We start from the raw sequence: 20491 nt of genomic DNA, 5'->3' as shown, positions 1-20491 counted from the left end.
TCAAGGTCAGTCAACGGCAGAGTAAAGTCAATCAAGCTTACGACAGATTTTAGTTTGAACCGAGTTTTTGTTTTTTTTATTCCAGTTTCAAGCGTTGTTTGCCCGAGGGATTTAAGCCCATCTCCATTCTGCCCACCTTCAGACCCCGTTATCAGCTGGAGCTCTGTTTACCCGACCACGGGTGACTGACAGCCTGCCACATGTTGTTGGCCACGAAGCGTCAGATAAGGCGTCTCTCCACCGACTTAACTGAAGACTTTATCACTCTCGGCTCCCTGTGTGTGTAACCCTTGGCCTCGGCACTCAGTGAGGCTGGCGTTCCGTGTTGACCGAACTCGACATCAAAGCGGCTTCAGTGTGCCGCCAGTCAGCAGACTTGCCGTTTGGTCATAGATTAACTACCAGCAAGTTCTGAGAGGGTGCGTGTGTTTTCCCACTCGATAATTTTGAACCGAACAAGGCCTCGGCTGCTTTTGTTGAGAAAGCACTTCTAAGTCACACTGCGTGACTGACAGCAAACACATCAGGAGGATCAATATGGGTCAGGAAGTCTCCCTGCTATAGTCCCTGAAAACTAACATTTATATTTCATTCAGTCATTTTCCATTGTAAAAATGCTCATTTGATTGCATAACCCACCCCAATAAACCCATTCTAGTCATTGAACCATGTGGAATCCTTGTGGACCCACAGTGTTTGAATTTAACTGAAAATGAATGATTTGTCTTGGTTGGACTATATTTTCTTTAGAAGTGTGTCCTTTCAAAATAACGAGTTTGTCGGTATGAACTGGAAAGTAGTCGATAAAGTAGTCCCTTATTTTGTAGTGGTTAAAAGGTTCTGGACGTGACTGAGATCAATTAATTTGCGCTGTATAGGATTCAGTGTTAATAAATGGAATACTTTTGTTGTTAGGGCATACAAAAGCCATTATTACTTTGTTTTTTTTTATCATTTATCAGTGTTTTTAACATTATTAGTGTACTGTAGAAATAACATCCCTATAGTCACCGTCACTTTAATTCTTGGTATAGATGGCAAGCTAGCACGTCAGTGAGGTAACACGCCTCCAAGCTAGCGAGCTAACCAGTTGGTCTCTAAATTATTTCTTTTAAATGTAATAAGTCACAAACGTACCACTTCCACACAGAACGGGAGAAAAACTTTTATCACTCTATCATGTGGGACATGCCATGCCTGACTTCATGCAGTGTTAAGGTAATGGTATGTAAGCTAATGGGCTCTAATTTTTTAGACCAGCCAACGGGGTGTGACCAGCGCACTTTGCAAATTTCATTTCTACATGGCCAAATAAGAGAACCTTTGATGGTATCTTGGCAGTATCTCCTCCTCATCCTCCTTAAGAAAAAATGAACAGTAAAAAAATATATATATCCTACAGCCAGATTGCCAGAAAAAAACACTTTATATTATTCCTTGTTCTAAGTTGTTGTTAATTATTAGTTGTCTAATGGGTTAATTTCCTCCTTTCCACAAAGTCCACGCTGCATGTTGGCTCATTTCTGATCGGATGGTGACTAAAGGCGATCTGGCGTACATCCACCACAACCACGGAGATGTGAGTGGAGTCTTTTCACTTCTAAAATGTTGATTTCGGGACACAAGCCATTTATTTAAGGGGGGCAGTGAAAAAGGACGGTATCGATGTTGGCCAATACTTGCTTTAAATACTTAAAAGAGGGAGTCAGCTGAATCTGCGCTTCAGAAGGCAGCGGATCTGGCTGCTTTTCATTCAGGTTTCCAGTGAGTAGATGCGAGTAGACTAGATATAAATGCATTGTGAAATAGAAAAGGTGAGTTGTGGATGCCAGCATTTTGTTCATGTTCTGGTAAACCAAGCATATTGGCTTGAAATAAGCTATGGAAATAAATGTTTTCATTTTGTAAAAGTATCTCTCATAAGAAAAAAAAAAACCTTGGTGACCCCTAATATAGCCAGTAGTACATTTACACTGCATCTATGTCATCCCTATTGGTATCGACCAATTTCACTCATGGATTATCGGAGTCGGTATCGGCAGCATAAAATATTGATCATCCCTAATTTCAATATGTTATGACTAATACTAATAATAGACCAACAAGGCACCGCAGCAGCCATAATTTATTCATTCATTTCAGAAAGACCACCATATATGTACATAGGTGTGCCTTTACAGATTTGCAACTGGTCTCACACTAATGTTTACAGTTAAGATTCTATCCTGGAATGCCGTACATCAGTCGACTACTAACAAACTAAGCTTTCCGATCATGTATGACGTGCTGCGGCGCGCAAACACGGGGTGACATAAAACCCCAGCTCCGTCACCACGCTGGCCATCGGAACGGCGAGGATTTAACACACCTCGCAGTCACACCACAGGATAAGAGGTAAGGATAATCTTAGTCATCAGATAATCTGGGAATCAGATTAGGAGTTTTTCTCATGTCAGACAAGTGTAGTATATAATGTCCAGTAGTCCTATGCAATATCATGTTTTGTCATTAATTAAATGATGGTTGTTTTGTGGAGTATTAAAAGTGTCGATATTTTGATTTGAGAATCGATTTTTGAGCATGAAGTAAATGACTAGTCGGACGCTCAAATGTGTAATAGATTTGTACAAGTATTACATGTGGTCATGACTCAAAACTGCCACAAGAAAGTGGTCTCATGTTGCCCGCACGATATCAGACTGCATCGTCATGCTTATTACTACGATCAAGGCAAGAATCTGATACTATTGCTTCCTTGGTGAGGTGAAAGGTGGCAATGTGTGTCAGACCTTTGCTTCAGTCTCCCCACGGTGTAACGTGTACAGGTGGTGAACAGCACTCTGGCAGGACGTCCACGGGTGGGTGAGGATCTGGAAGACGTGGAAATCATGACCCAGGATGTCGGCGGTCACAAGCAGCATCCCTAAACAAAACAGAAGCAATTATCTCGTTTTTTTTATGTGCATGATGTGTTTGTTTGGGTCTATTGTGATCGTTAAATGGACCAATGGGGCGTCAGGTTGAGTGGTGGCGTCACACGGCAGCCGGCTTAGTGGAGATGTTGCAGGGGGGCATCCCTCATGACTGAAGGCCCTGGTCTGTGGGGTAATGACTGGCTTTTTCAAAACTTCACAAAGGACTTCTTCCAGAGGAATAAGCTCACTCTTTTGGACCATCCTGCGTCTTCCCCTCATCTAAATCCAATGGAGAACATTTGGGGATGGATGGCAAGGGAGGTTTACCAAAATGGACATCAGTTCCAGACAGTGGATGCCGTCCGTGAAACCATTTTCACCACCTGGAGCAACATTCCCACTAGCCTCCTGGAAACACTGGCATCAAGCATACCCAAAGCCATGTTTCAGCTGATTAAGAAGAATGGCCCAGCTACTCATTACTCACTCCTATTTCTATTTTAGGGGGGTTTGAGCTATGGTCTTAAGCTTTTGGTCAGTGGCTGAACAGCACATTTCACAATAAATTGCTCTTTTGTCTCACTTGTGCATTTTGAAGCTCTACTTAGAAGCTCCTTAAGATCCATTCATTCATTTTCTACCGCTTTTCCTCATGAGGGTCGCGGGGGTGCTGGAGCCTATCCCAGCTGTCTTCGGGCGAGAGGCGGGGTACACCCTGGACTGGTGGCCAGCCATTCACAGGGCACATATAGACAAACAACCATTCACACTCACATTCATACCTATGGGCAATTTGGAGTCGCCAATTAACCTAGCATGTTTTTGGAATGTGGGAGGAAACCGGAGTACCCGGAGAAAACCCACGCATGCACGGGGAGAACATGCAAACTCCACACAGAGATGGCCGAGGATGGAATTGAACCCTGGTCTCCTAGCTGTGAGGTCTATGCGCTAACCACTCGACCGCAGTGCCGCCCTCCTTAAGATCCATTCATTCATTAATTTTCTACCGCTTTTCCTCACGAGGGTCGCGGGGGGTGCTGGAGCCTATCCCAGCTGTCTTCGGGCGAGAGGCGGGGTACACCCTGGACTGGTGGCCAGCCAATCACAGGGCACATATAGACAAACAACCATTCACACTCACATTCATACCCATAACCACTCGACCGCCGTGCCGCCCTCCTTAAGATCCAACAGTCCAAAAAATACATAACTGCAATTTTTTTTCCCAATACGAAAAATACTAATGTGACCCCGCATCCTTCGATTTTTCAGTATGTGGCCCTCGGTGGAAACAGTTTGGACCCCCCCGTTGTACAGCATTATAACTACCAACAAGCTCTCGGTCTGCAAACTCTCAAGAAGCAACGCCTCAAATGAGGTGCCAAGCCACAAGAAGCTTTTGCATCAGCTGGGAATATTGAGAAAAAAGGGACGGGGCCCTTCTAATTATAGAGTGTGGAAACGGAAGCGTAGGGTGATTAGGAGCTGAGGCGCTGTGGTGTGTTTATCTGGGAGCTTCCTCCTCTCTCTCCCCCACACGGCACTCTCGCTTTCTTCTTCCCTCCTGGTTTGCTCAGCCACCGGGCGGCTGGGGAGTCTGGCCGCTGCCTGGCTTTCTGACAGATGAAACTTGGCCGCAACGTCGTGACCAGGGCCGGCCTTTTCGCATCTGCTAATGGCAGAGTCCATGCTCCAAAAAAGCAACAGGCTGGAAACGGTTGCGAGTGTGAGTGCCTGAAGTCTGGGGCTTTTGTGGCCTTGTTGAAATAGAGAGGCGTCAGTCGGTTAGGCCACAAGAAGGCCAAATGAAAAAGCAGCGCAGCCGCTTGGCGGGTGAAAAGAGAGGGTTTCGGGGAAACTCGAGGCTTACTTGGGCAGGGTTTGACACGTCCTATTTATAACAGCACGTCCGTGGTGTTGCAGTGTTATTTACAATGTTTCACGACTAAAATTGCAGGCGCATTCACTTAACTGGAAAGGATGACCTTTAATTTAAAATGTGTGCATGACATGCATATGTATGGCACATGAGAAATGTGATATCATCCCATCCTTAAATATCTAGTACCTTTGATGAATACATTTATTTTATTTGGCTCATCTACAATAACAAAGGATCTCGGACATTTCATCGAAAGTGCTTGACTCCTTGCATGTTGGCAACGGTCATCTATGTATTTAGCCAGATCCTACTGTGACCCAAAATATTGCTTGTTTATATATTATTGGTTTTTTTTCCCTGTACGTTTAACAGCAGTCAAGCTAGATGATATTTTTGTGCGGATGGATGATGCTGGGAAGACTTTGATGGTTATTGGACCATATTTTCCCAACTATAAGTCGTGCCGGAGTATAAGTCGCACGAGCCAAAAATACACAATGAAGAAAAAAAAACATATGCGAGTCGCACTGGACTATAAGTCACATTTTGTGGGGTAAATGTATTTTATAAAACTAGAGAGCAATAAAGGCAAGCTATAAAAAATGGAGAACAACAGGCCAAATAGGCACCATTTAACGTAATAAGTGGTATGTTGATTTAACATATTAACAGTCTCAGCCTGTAATCTGCAGAATATGTTTTTGGGGACATCTGAGTTCCGTCTTTCTCAATTATCTTTATAAGTCGATGTTGGCGTTGTACATTTTCAGTGATACAGGGATGAAGTCGGTAGCAGATACTGGCAAACAAGCTTAGAGTAAAAATACATAAGTCGCTCTGAAGTATAAGTCGCAGGACCAACCAAAGAATGAGAAAAAGTACAACTTAAAGTCCGAAAAATATGGTACATGTGGAAAAAGTAGTTTACTTTACTCGTGATTAAGAGTACATGGAGATGCTTGTTCAAAACGTACACACTCTAAACCTAAGGGATGTAAAGCTGGGGGTGCAACGGTACGCCATAATGAAGGATTGGTACGTACCTCGGTTTTAAGGTCATGGTTTGCTTCATTTTGGGTAGAGTAAAGGAACAAAACGGTTGTTTACCAAGTAGAAGCGTGACACCATAAACACTTCCTGTCACTCACTTTTAATGGGCACCATGTGGGGACTCAGCGTGCCAGTTGGCTTTTTACCTTTTTTTTTTTTTAATGCATTTATTTCCAAAATATGTGTCAATTAATTTCTAAAGTAAAATTATAATTACAGCGGAACCAGGACGAGTGTAATGAATCCATTCAAGAAGGTAAACAAGCAGTTTTTCCTGTCAGAAATAATGTAAATCCACTGAATCCGTTCCACAAAAATGTTAACACAAAAGACGTTTTTATAGTTTCCAATTATACTTGTTTTAGTTTTACTTGAGCTGCATAATAAGCCAACATGGAACCAAAGAAAGATGCAAGTGTCAACATTTTGATTATTTTCCGTGTTGATCTTGCCGCCACATTGTGTCTTTGGGGTCAAAAGTAAACCTCCAATGTCCATCTGTCCTTTTCATGCCTTATTTATATGCATTGATAATTGTTTTGTGCATGTAGAACTATAAAAAGTGCTTTTGTGTTAATATTTTTGAGAGCCAACTGCTGATGACATCACAGACGGGCGACAGAAATGACTTCCACTTCCTATTTCCATTCATCGCGAGCTAATGGGATGCTGAAAAGGACGTTTTGTGATAAAGAGACATTAAGAACACAGTTGGACTCGAGATATATCAAGGTATATTAATAATACAATAAGGCACAACATATTGTAAGCTAACTGGAGAATGTGCGCAAATCGAGGCAAAATTTTGGAATACATTTTTTACTCTAAATAGGGCATACACTAACCAAGGTACCAACAAAATCTATTGAAAAAATATGCAAAACTAAAACAAAAAGCAGCATTCAGGGAACGGTTTTTGCTTGTCTTTTGTCAAGATTTGCCAAACATATAAAAGCCAACATATTTTGACTTTTTATGACATAACTCGCCGCTATGAATAGATAACATTTGTTACAGATACAGGCATATCACTGCTGAATTAGTTTATTCGTAATCAGAACAAAAAAGATGAAAGTCGTATCTCCGGTGTAACGTGAGGCATCCATCCAACCACATTTTCTCTGCTGTGTATCCTAAAGGTCGCAGGGTATGCTGGAGCTTATCCCAGCTGACATCCCCAAAGAGATGTTTATGCAATGGACTGGATCAACCGGTAGGTCACGATGGACCGAATGGGCACCCCTGGTGGAATGATGCATTTTGAGCAATCACATGTGGTTTTAGCAGGAAACGACAGCTCGTTCACTTCAAAGATCCATTTAGTATGCGACAGACACATCATTCATTATCAGATAATAAGAACAGTGTTGATGCAGTGCGAAGTGTGTACCAGTTAGGTAATGTTGTCTTCAGGTTTTGATTTATTCTCGTCTGACTTGTTTGATGTGAAGTGTCTCATAATTAGAGGCTTCATGATTTGATCGGACGCCAACCCAAAAAGTTCATCGGTCCTGGTTTCAAAATGAAGGAATTAGGGGAAGTGGCTTGGACTAACCCATGTTGTCCTCTCCGTTGTCAAACATGGCAGAAACAAATAGAGATAAAGGTTGAGTCGGAAACAAAGACATGAGTCAGACTGCTTGGAAGGCCATCACTTTGCAGTTTGGCTGGAAGGTTTTATGTAAGAAACCCCAGTGGATTGTGTGTATTGGAAACTCTACAGAGAGAGAACCAGTGGAAGCCACTTCTTAGTCTGGCAGCTGGCACTTTGCAGCGCTACAGTGGATCTGTGGATCTATTCCTAGTGGTGTAATTAAAGGGACGCAGAAGAAGTGTAGTGGCAAAAAAGCTGCCTTTTAACAGCTGCATTTTCTCTGTTTGTTTTTTTCACATCTCCTCTTCATTCATCCTTAAAAGATCCCGGACTTGATTATTAGGTATGATGCCAAGATCCAAAAGCAGCCGTGTTTTTGATGATGAAATATTGTCCAACAACTTTTTACATGTTTGGATTGTGATAGGCAGTCAGAGACGGGGTGAGTAGTTCACTTCCATCGTCTTTGTGAGGCACAAACTCGACAATTCTCCTTCTAAATAGTTCTCCCACAGTAACTGGAAATGGGATATACTGGGATATACTACTTTATCAGCTTCCAATGGAGGTGTAAGGGTACGTGTATTTGCAATCCCATTTCTTAGTACCGTTACACCCCTCATAGTTGCTGTAGTAGTTTGTCCAGTGGTTGGCAGTACAGTGGTCTAGTCCACCTCTTAATAGCACCACACAATTATACATGACAATTAGGGAGGAATAGCATCTATCACCCAACTAACCCACTTACCGCTTTATCTTCCAAGTCATCATCTCTAAACATATCCAATAGGGGTGTAGCTCTCGCTATATTAAAACGTGACACGATTTCTTTTGGAGAGCAGGCCAGCCAGAACCATGTGACTGTGAACGATGGCACTATTGGCTGCTATGAATGATAATTCAGTAATATGGAAGTGGCAGTGTGCAAGGCATTATTATTGGAAATGTTCACCTTGCAATCCAACCTACCCTGATGTTCACAGTAGATGCCCCCCCCCCCCCCTTCATCAGACAGCTGCTTGCCACTTGTTGACGTCCAAGCAAATTCTATATTCATTGAAATATTACTTGGGATTTGTCCAATCAACCCAAATTAATTAATTTTAGGATTTGTCCACACACTTAATCACCAAGCGGTTCTATTGACGCTTGTTGCATTTGGCTCAGCAGCAACTTTTAAGTGCCGGTGATCACCGGTACTGTTTCATAACACACCTCATACATAGAAGAGATCCATGTGGACAAATTTGGGACATAATCACAATATTTAACAAGTCAGGGTGCGTATTTAGATGTTTCTTGCGTCATGCATTTAATCACTCAGCAGATGCACAGAGGTTATATTTTTGCCTGCGTTTATCAGTTTGTTTGTTTGTCTGTTTGCATTCAAAATAACTTGAAAAGTTCCGAATGGTTTGGATGAAATTTTCAGGAATTGTCGGAAATGGGATATGAAAAAAAAGTTACATTTTGGGGGTAATCCAGATCACCGTCTGAATCCAGGATTTTTTTTTTTTTTTTTTGTAGGATTGTTTGACATTGCAAGATAGGAACTTTTTTGCCTTTTGTGCATCGAGACCCGCAAAAAATGGTCACAGGACTTGGAAAAAAACACATTTCCAATGATTATTATGATTATAATGATTATTATTTTGGTGTTAATCACAATATGGAAGTAAACTACGGTGTTCTGCACTCTCTGAGTGCTTCTCTAGTTCAGTAATGAAATAAAAGCCATCAACAAAGGTGAAGAATCTGCTGAGCTGCAATGGGAATTCCAGCTGGAATCTCCATGCTCCGTTTGACTTTGCTGCTGAACTCCAAGACAACGTGTCACCTCCATGATGATGAAAACAAAACAACATGCATGAGACTGCCTTACCGCTGGGACTGAACTGCATGCAGGATATGGGTTTGTCATGAGCTGGAAAATGAGCCACAATTCCTCCTCCGTCAGAATCCTCGCTCACAAGGACCTGCAGCAATACATTCAGTACATAAAGTCCAAATTACTGTCTGAAAAAGACATTATAAAACCCAAACTGGGGCTTTGCCATTACTAAAGGGGACCTATTATGCTTTTCCTCTTTTCTGACCTATAAATGTTGTTACAATGTTGTAATCTTCTTTTAAACAATGATAATGAGGTTTCCACATTTGGAACTGAGCCCTGAAAGCAGTTTTGGATGGCTCAGCACACTGTCTTTTTTTTTTAACACTGAGTTCGGCTGACGTCTCTGCCACACGGACTTCCTTACATGGGCTGCATATTGCCTGAACTCAGTACTCAGGACCAACGTTTCCGCTCGGAAGTGTGACCAATCACAGTGGAGAGGGCTCGGCAGGAGGAGGGCCGGGGGTGGTGTAAATTACATGGATCGATTAGGCGGGAGGCAGGAAATCCAAGAAAACACTACTGGAAGAGGTGCAGAGTCTGGAAGCTCTAGAAAGCTTTATGTGCAGGTTATCGTGTGTAGCTGCTCTATGGGAGTCCAGAACTCAATACCAAGGCCCAAAAATGAGTACAATAGGTCCCCAATAAGCATTTTACATGTGGATAGAAAATAACTGAAATATTCTTCTGACATTCTGTGAACTAAAGCATCCAAATGAAAACATTACATGGAAAAATAATAATAAATAGCTGAATCTCAACTTCAAAATCCCTACAAGCGCAATAAATACAATAGACTGACCTGCCCTTCGCCAACACTGTGGGTGTCAATGATGGTGACCACACCAGAGGTATGGAAGCTACGACGACTCACACTGTGAGGTGACCCTTCTTCATCTGATGTACTTGCAGGCATTGTACCAGCCAACTGAGTCACAACCTTTCCAACCATTGTTAGACCTGTCTTGAGAGTCTGAAGGGTGAAAAACAAGATTATTTCATCAGATCGCTTTCTGAAAATATAATATATACATATACATATATACAATATATACATATTTGGAGGCAGTGAAAAGGTGAACATTTGCTTGTGCACTAAGGCATACTGTATACAGCCATGCATAAACATTGTGTACATCTTAGTAGAGCAGTTATTATTTTCCAAATAGTTTTTTCTCATTTTTTTTACTTCTGTTTTTTATTCCGTACATCCTCAAGTACGGTCCAATGACATCCGATTTATAGTTTTCAAATGTAGTTTTTTTCCGTTGTCATTTTCAGCATGACAAGAAAACTAAGAGTGACTGCTTTAAAGGGAAAGTTATGCAGATTTTTTGACATGAAGTTGTATGACATCTCCATTAGCAGTGTCGTCCATCAACGGTGACTTACCCCCCCTCACTTGGTCCCATGAGTCCAGTTCTGTTCAGTTTTTTAGTGATGACAAACGTAGTTGCGGTTAGTTATTTGGGTTCGAGAGTTTGGCTTCTCAAAACAATATGCGCATGGAAGAGTAATAAATTTGCATGACAAAAATAAAAAAACAAGCCAAACGATTTGTGAGGTCTGATTTTTTTTGGGAGGCATTTTTGGTCATGCAAATGTAGTACTCTTTCAAACGCATAGTGTTTTGAGAAGCCAAACTCTTTACTAAAGTACCCCCAATACCTAACTGGAACTACGTTTCTCATCACCAAAATCCAAGCAGGACTGTACTCATGGGAAGTCACTGTTGATGGACTACAGTCCCTGACAAAAGTCTTGTCGCTTATCCAAGTTGTAGGAACAACAAATAATAACTTGACTTGTAGTTGCTCAATTGGAATCAGGAATGACTTCTATGAAAGGCAAAGCCCTCTAGATTATGCTTTTTATATAAAAATAAAGTTTTGTACCATTCATTGAGTTTTATCATTTAATTAGGACATAAAGGTCAGATTTTGCTTGGACAAAAGTCTTGTCGCATACAAAAAAATGTAGAAATAATACATATACTTAATGTTGAATACACAAATATGCTACAATAACATCAGAACATAAAGTCATTGTACCTTGGAAAAAAGAATTAATATTGTGTATGGCTTCCATGAGCTTGGAGGACTGCATCCATACGTCTTGGCAATGACTCAAATAACTAATCTGGAATGGCCAAGAAAGCAGTCTTGCAGGACTCCCAGAGTTCATCAGGATTTTTCGGCTTCATCTTCCAAGCCTCCTCCTTCATCTTACCCCAGACATGCTCAATAATGTTCATGTCTGGCGACTGGGCTGGCCAATCCTGGAGCACCTTGACCTTCTTGGCTTTCAGGAACTTGGATGTGGAGGCTGAAGTATGAGAAGGAGCGCCATCCTACTGCAGAATTTGCCCTTTCTTATGGTTTGGAATGTAATGGGCAGCGAGAATTTCTTGATATTTCAGGCTGTTGATGTTGCCATCCACTCTGCAGATCTGTCGCACACCCCCATACTGGATGTATCCCCAAACCATGATTTTTCCTCCACCAAACTTGACTGTTTTCTGGGTGAATCTTGGGTCCATGCGGGTTCCAACAGGTCTTCTGCAGTATTTGCGGCGATTGGGATGCAGTTCAATGGATGATTCGTCAGAAAAATCAACCTTCTGCCACTTTTCCACTGTCCATCCTTTCTGCAAGCTGTGGGCCTTGGCAAATGCAACACGATTTTTTTGTTGGCTGTTGATGGCAACATCATATCAAGAAATTCTCGCTGCCCATTACATTCCAAACCACAAGAAAGGGCAAATTCTGCAGCAGGATGGCGCTCCTTCTCATACTTCAGCCTCCACATCCAAGTTCCTGAAAGCCAAGAAGGTCAAGGTGCTCCAGGATTGGCCAGCCCAGTCGCCAGACATGAACATTATTGAGCATGTCTGGGGTAAGATGAAGGAGGAGGCTTGGAAGATGAAGCCGAAAAATCCTGATGAACTCTGGGAGTCCTGCAAGACTGCTTTCTTGGCCATTCCAGATTAGTTATTTGAGTCATTGCCAAGACGTATGGATGCAGTCCTCCAAGCTCATGGAAGCCATACACAATATTAATTCTTTTTTCCAAGGTACAATGACTTTATGTTCTGATGTTATTGTAGCATATTTGTGTATTCAACATTAAGTATATGTATTATTTCTACATTTTTTTGTATGCGACAAGACTTTTGTCCAAGCAAAATCTGACCTTTATGTCCTAATTAAATGCTAAAACTCAATGAATGGTACAAAACTTTATTTTGATATAAAAAGCATAATCTAGAGGGCTTTGCCTTTCATATAAGTCATTTCTGATTCCAATTGAGCAACTACAAGTCAAGTTATTATTTGTTGTTCCTACAACTTGGATAAGCGACAAGACTTTTGTCAGGGACTGTACACTGCTAATGGGATGTCATACAACTTCATGTCTGAAAATCCCACCTATGCCTTTCATGCCGAGGGCATGTCCTAATTTCTGTATTACAATTTGGTGGTCAATTGGGTGGAATGTTTTTTTTTACGAGTGCCATTTCTGTGCTGTGGTGCATCTTAAATCCAGAAGGACTTCGAGTAGAAAACAATCACGGGTGGTTTATTTTAACAAAGACAAAGAAAACAAAGACCATGAAATTCAGGTTGTCAGTTAATCTGCATGAGTGCGTGAAATAAGTATTTCATCCCAATGTAAAACATGACCTTGTACTCGGTGAAGAAACCCCAACATCCCGTCAATGCAGCAGTAGTGCTGTGCCAAAGCTGAGCAGAATGTTTTAAACGCGTTAACTTGTTCTTGCAATCGTGATGCCATGACATAACCTTTTATCTCACGATAGAAAAGAAAAAAAAAGAGAAAGTATCAATATGTTGACTATTTTTTTCCACATGACGTATGCTCGCTCAGTGCGTCCAAGTAACACATAAATGCGGTTGCAGACGTCATTCATGTGTTCCTCTGAGTCGGTTTAAGGGCCAGCCATGGTGTCTGGCTCAAACACACCTCTGTGGCTCGATTGAGGGTAATGGATAGTGCTGCTTAAGTGGGGTCTATCTGCCCTACCACACTGACTTTGCCTAATGGAGTCCAAGGTGTGTGACTGCGTGTATGGAAGCGCCAAAGGGGCCCTGGAGAGTCTAATCAGACATTCAGACGAGGCGGCCCCGTCAATACAGTGTGGCGCCTCGCATTTGTTAGGTCTGGGGATCAGCCGCTGTCTCTCATCATCAAGCTGCCAGGCGCACTAAGTGTCTGCTGGAGGTCTTCTTGTGCACGCTGCTTCTGAATGTGTCAGGGTGTAAGGATGTCAATTGCAAGCAGAGACATCAATTATTCACGGAGGAATTCAGCCCCTAATTGATCAACACTAATGTGTTTTCTAATCACTGCAGTTGTGGACTTTTTAGTAGTGCAAACAGAGGTTATTGATCAGCCAAAAAAAAACTTGTCTGCTGACGAAAGCAGAAGAATATGCGCACATACAGAGATCCTCTGCTTATTTTATGAGTTTACTGCCTTACAAAGACAGGGACAGTTTTTGTAATATAACAAAATTCCAGGAATATTTAATTTAAATTAAAAAAAAAAAAAAAAAAGGGTGATGAGCTCAGTCGTCCAGTAGAGGCTCAGAGTAGAGCTGCTGTTCCTTCAGATGGAGAGGAGCCAGTTGACGGGGTGGCCGGGAACTGGGAAGTCTGGGCTTCCTGACTGAGACTGCTGCCACCACGACCCGGATAAGCGGAGCAAAATGGATGGATGGATAGTTAAGAGCATGCAGCTGCATTGACGGGAAATTGAAATACGTGCACAAAAGTTCATAAACACGTGCACGCAGAGTTGAGTTCCAAGTGTGAAAACTGTAAGTAGTTCATGGTGTTCATTCATTCATTTTCTACCGCTTTTTCCTCACGAGGGTCGCGGGGGGGTGCTGGAGCCTATCCCAGCTGTCTTCGGGCGTAAGGCAGGGTACACCCTACGTAGACTGGTCGGCAGCCAATCACAGGGCACATATAGACAAACAACCATTCACACTCACATTCATACCTATGGACAATCTGGAGTCGCCAAATAACCTAGCATGTTTTTGGAATGTGGGAGGAAACCGGAGTACCCGGAGAAAACCCACGCATGCACGGGGGAGAACATGCGAACTCCACACAGAGATGGCCGAGGGTGGGATTGAACCCTGGTCTCCTAGCTGTGAGGTCTGCGCGCTAAAACCTAGACCACCGTGCCGTAGTTCATGGTGTTAATTTTATAAAAATTTACATGCCAAAAAAAATATTTTCTGTCATGTGGCATAATTGTTTCGCTATTTTGACTACATATATATGGCAAAAGTTGTGTCAAAGTTAAAGTTATGCTTAAAATGTATCTTTTCACAGAATGCCTTTTGTTTAGAACTGATATGTTATACTAAAGAATGGAAAAAGGTAGAAACAAACTTTTTACTGATGAAAGATGTGATTGTAATCCATGGATGCATAATCCATGTATATACCATGTCTATATAGCCCTAGAACACAATATTTTGTGTGCTTTTAAAAATGAGACAAAATTGTCAAATATGGATGATACTGAGAGGAATGGCTTTTGAAAAATGGCTGTCTTTGGGCAAGAGGCGGGGCCTTGTAATCCAGAGCCTTGTCATCTGTTTTTTTCTCTCCATCATCTGGAACATGCCATGGCTGACTTTATGACTTCATGCAGTGTTAAGGTAATGTCATGTAAGCTAATGTCTCAATGTTTTGTGTCATTACTGCCGCCTAGTGACCACATCACTTGTGTAGTATACAGTACAAGCAATATAGTGAGGAACAACCGTATAAATGAACATACTGTAGGCTGGCTTTAAGTTGAAATGAGGTGGTGGTTAGTGTTTTGGTGACACCTAATGGCCGCAATCATTCACTAACTTGAGCTTTTGTAACACACTTAGGCAGACAAATTCAATGACAGAGCAATTTTGTTGAAAATATGAAACTTTCTAATACACTTCTGCCTGTAAGTAATGTGCCAGCATAAGAGTATGATAGCTGAGTGGATTGCGAAATATGCTATTTTAGACAGCAGTACTGTATCTTTAGGACACTAATTTTGTCTAGCTTGAAGATTGTGGCTGCGATGTCAGCCACCGGCAAGCTAAATACACACTTACTGTATATATTTTAGTTCATTTGTGAATACAAAGTTAAGTAATAAAACATCATACTTCATGTCACATATGAAGTGTCTTCTTCCACAACGTTCTGACATTTATTAAACAATTACATTTTTATTGTATTGAAAGAACAGATGGCATCCAATCACATGTGGTAACTATACAGGCCAGATGGAATAAAAGAGGTATTCTAAAAAGACGTATTGTCACATACCTTGGCAGCATTGATGACGGTAGCCGTGTAAGATTGTGAATTATCATCACATGCTCCTCCTCGAGACTGATGACATCTGATTAGCTGCAAATACAAAAGATGGAAAAGCAGACACTTATTGGCTTACGTTATTGTTATTAGTATTGATATTTATTTTGTATCGCATGCTTGAAACAGAGGCAGCCGAGTGGTTAGCGTGCAGGACACATAGCTAGGAGACCCAAGTTCGATTCCACCCTCGGGCATCTTTGTGTGGAGTTTGCATGTTCTCCCCGTGCATTTGTGAGTTTTCTCCGGGTACTCCGGTTTCCTCCCACATTCCAAAAACATGCTAGGTTAATTGGCGACTCCAAATTGTCCATCGGTATGAATGTGAGTGTGAATGGTTGTTTGTCTATATGTGCCCTGTGATTGGCTGGCCACCAGTCCAGGGTGTACCCCGCCTCTCGCCCGAAAACAGCTGGGATAGGCTCTAGCAACCCCCGCGACCCTCGTGAGGATAAGCGGTAGAAAATGAATGAATGAATGTAATTGGGACATCTCTTTAACCCTTTAAGGATATTGCAGACAAACGCTGCATGAACATCAGGGATCCAACACATTCAAATTATGCATGGACTGATCAGCCAAGACGTTCTTCAGTATCTGGTGCAGAACCACCCGGTTCATCCCACGCGCATCAGACTGGTAGACACTCTAGTAGTACTAGTAGCAGTACTGTTTATGTTCTGAAATGTTCATGGTGCAACAGATAGTCCATGGATTTCCGTTTTTTCACATACCTTGTTTTCAGCATAAGCGAGCCAACGGCTTCCCAGTGCTACCGGATTGAGATTTGGACCAGGAGAGGGATAACAACCTGAAACAACCAAAGGACAGTTACATTTTACAGGGCCACAAATATGGTAATGGTAATGGTTTTATTTCATTTGAACATGCATCAGATTACAATTGAGTGCATCCCATAATCTTCACAGTTCCACATGTCCAAAAGGAGTAGGAAGAAGCAAAGCTTATTAAATCCTACCCCTCCATCTGGTACTTTTACAATCAGTAACTGTTACATTTGTTCACTTCCTGCTTTCCATAATACAGTTTACTTTTACAATCAGTAACTGTTTCATTTGTTCACTTCCTGCTTTCCATAATACAGTTTACTTTTACAATCAGTAACTGTTTCATTTGTTCACTTCCTGCTTTCCATAATACAGTTTAAGGTTGTTGTTTTTTTAATAATGTACCTCATACCGAAGTACGAGGTGATATGACCATACAATGACATTATGTGTACCACAGTAACTGTGTATGTATAGCACATCATGACTGGTTCAAGACTCTTCATCCTTGTATTTAGCTAATTTAGCTAATTTAGCTAACTAATCAAAATAAATTACAGCCATAGACATTATGGTGTATACTGTATATGAACAGCATATGTTAATATATCTTATGTAAAGCTTGAAAAAGAAAAAGGGATACAAATATTGTCTTTGTTTTTACTTGTCACTAAAGTTGCATACATCTCAGGAGGGATTTTGGTGAAACAGTGACAGAAGATCATGGGTGCAAGTGGCTGAAATAAGTAGTAGGCCTCGGGGAGCACCCAGGACACATTGAAGAGACTTTGTCTCTCAACTGGCCTGGGAATGCCTCGGGATCCGGGAGGGAAGAGCTGGGAAGAGCTGCACTCGCAACCCGACCTCAGGTAAGTGGAAAAAATAAAGTGGATGAATGGAAACATCCCCCAAGTTGAAGAATGTTTCCACCTGAATGTTTGGCAGTAGGGATGCTGGTGTTAGACTCGGTCACCATTTCTCTCCCGTATCCATTTGATGCATGCAAAAAGTGCCATTTTGCTGCCATGAGACCACATCCACAGAGATCAGTATGGGTATGTGTCTTCTTGTGGACACTGCAAGATCTCGATCCATGTCAGCAAAGTGACTTCCTAATGCTCTTCTTGCTGAATGTGCTCCCGACTCCCTTGACATCATTGATCAGCTCCTTTCTCCCAATCATCCATACCCAACCAGGTGATATCTTGCATGGAGCTCCAGAGTGTGGGCCATTAACTGTTATTTGGATTGCTTCCATTAATCAGTGATTGCACCAATAATGCTGCCTTTCTCACCACGTTTCTTCTTCATGCTCTTCTCGTCCTGTCCAGTCTTGTGGTCAGCACTTTGGTCTTGCCCATGGTGGTGGAGAGGTGACTTATATATTTATTTCACCAATGACTACCAATTTGAGAATATACATAGACTTGAAGATACTTATAAACATCTCTACAGGTTCTGTGTCGTATATAATAAAATTGTGGAACTAGTTGATATCTGAAATGGTTATTAGCTTCGTGTATTGCAGGACTGATTTAACTTGGTTCAAATATCAAACACTGTTGGAAGGAGGAGGGTTCTGCATCCAGGAACAATTAATAAAGCCTGAGGATGTTTGTTTCCTGCGAAGCAGACACTGATAGGGAAGACATGCAGACAGGCGGAGACACACTAAAGACAGTTTACTCTAGTCGATTACTTAAGTGGAAAGCAACAGCCTTGGAATACTGTCTGCTTTTCTTCCTCATCCTTGGAAGTAAGATGCAAGAGCTGTTTTATAAACCTTTCCTCTCTTCAAGACTCTCTTCAAACACAGGGCCTCCGATTATGTTTTGATAAAAGCAACTTAAATGTGAAAGGAAAAGGGAAACATTTAGTGAGAAAGTAGTTCTGGTATTCAAAGATCCAAATATCTGCCTTGTATTTGAGTTCGGTACTTTGTAAGCAATATTGGTGTTGGTAAAACCACAGATTAAAAAGCTGATAGAACTTCCAGAGAAACTGAATATCAACAAAACATCCAGGAAAAAAAACACAAAATAAAGGTCATACATTGACTTTTATTTGAGTGAAAAAGTATTTGATCTAACAACCCATAAGCCACCACAGAGTGCTAAAACATCCAAGAAACACACAAATGAGTCCTGTCCCTTTAAGAAATTACTCCTAATATCAACTCATTATGTCGACACAAACTCCTCCATTCACACCTATCCATCACCATGGACAAGACCTAAGAACTCACCTCAAAATTGTAGACCTGTACAAGGCTGGAATCAAGACAGTCAATAATATTGTTGACCTGGCAGGAATGGAATGGACTACAAGCTTAACGAGATTGTAGACCTGAGCAAGACTAACATGAACTACAAGATCAACACAACAACTGTAGACCTGCACAAAACCTGAATGGACTACAAGACCAATAACAAAAAGATTGTAGACCTACACAAAACTGGTGGTAGACCTGCACAAGACTAGCATGAACTACAAGACCAACAAGATTATAGACCTGTGCAAGGCTGGAATGGACTAAAAGACCATCAATGAGTTGTTTTAACATAAATCATATAATTCATTTTTTTGTGTGGTTGAATATCAAATGATTGTCTATGAATACTGTATATGCCAGATGACCTTCCTATTAATCCCGACTTGGCACTGGCCATCTTCAAAGGCTCGGGAATCAAACCTGTGGCATGATGTAGCAATGTGCAAATATACAGCAAACACTGCTATGTCAAACCAGCACCTTAAATCTTTCCCAAGATGAAACGATTTCTGAAAGTTCCTTACTTGTGACAAAAAACTTCTTGGTGAAGTTGCAGCTGTCAAATGCGGCGATTTTCTCTTGTAGGCTGACGGCAAGGATGCTGTGAGAGACAAAGGGATTCATTTATGCATGCCAAGTTCATACGTTGCTGCTGCTGTTGTTGGTAGAATAGACCAACTTACTGCTTGTTACAGTGCAGATCGTATATCTGGGTCTTGAACTGGATGGATTTGACCATTTCACCGGTCCTGAGAGAATACAGGTCGGCACAACAGTAAGGTGGGCTTGTCCTGAAAATACACACCAAAGAAAACAGCTGGATGAGAATTAAAAAGAAACACGTTCCGTTACTTTGCATTAATATGTGCTACTATGGGTCATGTAGAAAATATGAATTTTTACATTTTGATGGTATGGGATAACATGTATGCAACAGTTTTTAACACAAAAATCATTGCTGATCATTTTGTTCAGAGTACGTTTTATGAAACACTGATGCAGATGACACAACTGTAATTAATTAATTGAAACCTAACGAAACTAATAAGCTGTTCAGCTGCGTCTTGAAGACCGAGAGCTGAATGACCTCAACTATTGAACTCAGATAAACCTGAAATCATCGTCCTCAGTTCACACACTAACAGTGATATTTTCAAAAATGCACATTTTATCCTCTCCGGTGCCCCCCCCCCCAAAAAAAAATATATTAATCTGCACAGTGACCTTTTGAAACCCTTTAAAACTATATTGTTGACACACACACAGTGACATGAGGATGCTGAAAAGCAGCAATGTAATATTTGCTATTGCATATATCCAATTATACTGATCTAATGTGGAAGTAAAGGCACATAATTGTTACATCATCTGTCGGCAACAATAAAGCCATTGCTCGACTGTACTGCAAGCTTGTATTCCAATGAATGAGAATGAAAACATTTTGAGCGAGTATATCCTCCACTACCAGCAGGAAGGGGAGGTGTTTCAATAAAGTATGAAGTATGACGTATGAGGATGAATGAAAACACGAGTCATTTGGTAAAACTGCACTTTCAGGCAGCTGCAGCATCTATTTTAGGTATTGTGAGTGTACGATCAATCTGGATCATATATACTTTCCTGAAAAGGGTAATTATACATTGATTCAATGACAATGCCAATGTCAATGACAATGGCGACAATGATAAC

The 20491-nt window shown here is 41.4% G+C and overlaps 1 protein-coding gene across 4 annotated transcripts in view; it reads right to left on the bottom strand.

Moving 5' to 3' along the window:
- The window catches only part of bcas3 (BCAS3 microtubule associated cell migration factor), a 223950-nt gene that overhangs the window by 182957 nt on the left and 20502 nt on the right, over nucleotides 1-20491 (bottom strand). For all 4 annotated transcript variants that reach the window (XM_058079793.1, XM_058079792.1, XM_058079794.1 and 1 more), the window contains exons 8-14: nucleotides 19486-19593; nucleotides 19327-19403; nucleotides 16477-16553; nucleotides 15695-15778; nucleotides 10141-10311; nucleotides 9327-9420; nucleotides 2790-2923 (exon numbers count right to left, since the gene is read on the bottom strand). In XM_058079793.1, coding sequence (XP_057935776.1) covers nucleotides 2790-2923; nucleotides 9327-9420; nucleotides 10141-10311; nucleotides 15695-15778; nucleotides 16477-16553; nucleotides 19327-19403; nucleotides 19486-19593 — 745 coding nt within the window. The remainder of the gene's footprint in view (nucleotides 1-2789; nucleotides 2924-9326; nucleotides 9421-10140; nucleotides 10312-15694; nucleotides 15779-16476; nucleotides 16554-19326; nucleotides 19404-19485; nucleotides 19594-20491) is intronic.

This window comes from Doryrhamphus excisus, chromosome 8 (genome assembly GCF_030265055.1).
Source record: "Doryrhamphus excisus isolate RoL2022-K1 chromosome 8, RoL_Dexc_1.0, whole genome shotgun sequence".
NCBI classification, from domain to species: Eukaryota; Metazoa; Chordata; class Actinopteri; order Syngnathiformes; family Syngnathidae; genus Doryrhamphus; species Doryrhamphus excisus.
This window is presented reverse-complemented; position numbering and strand designations above follow the sequence as displayed.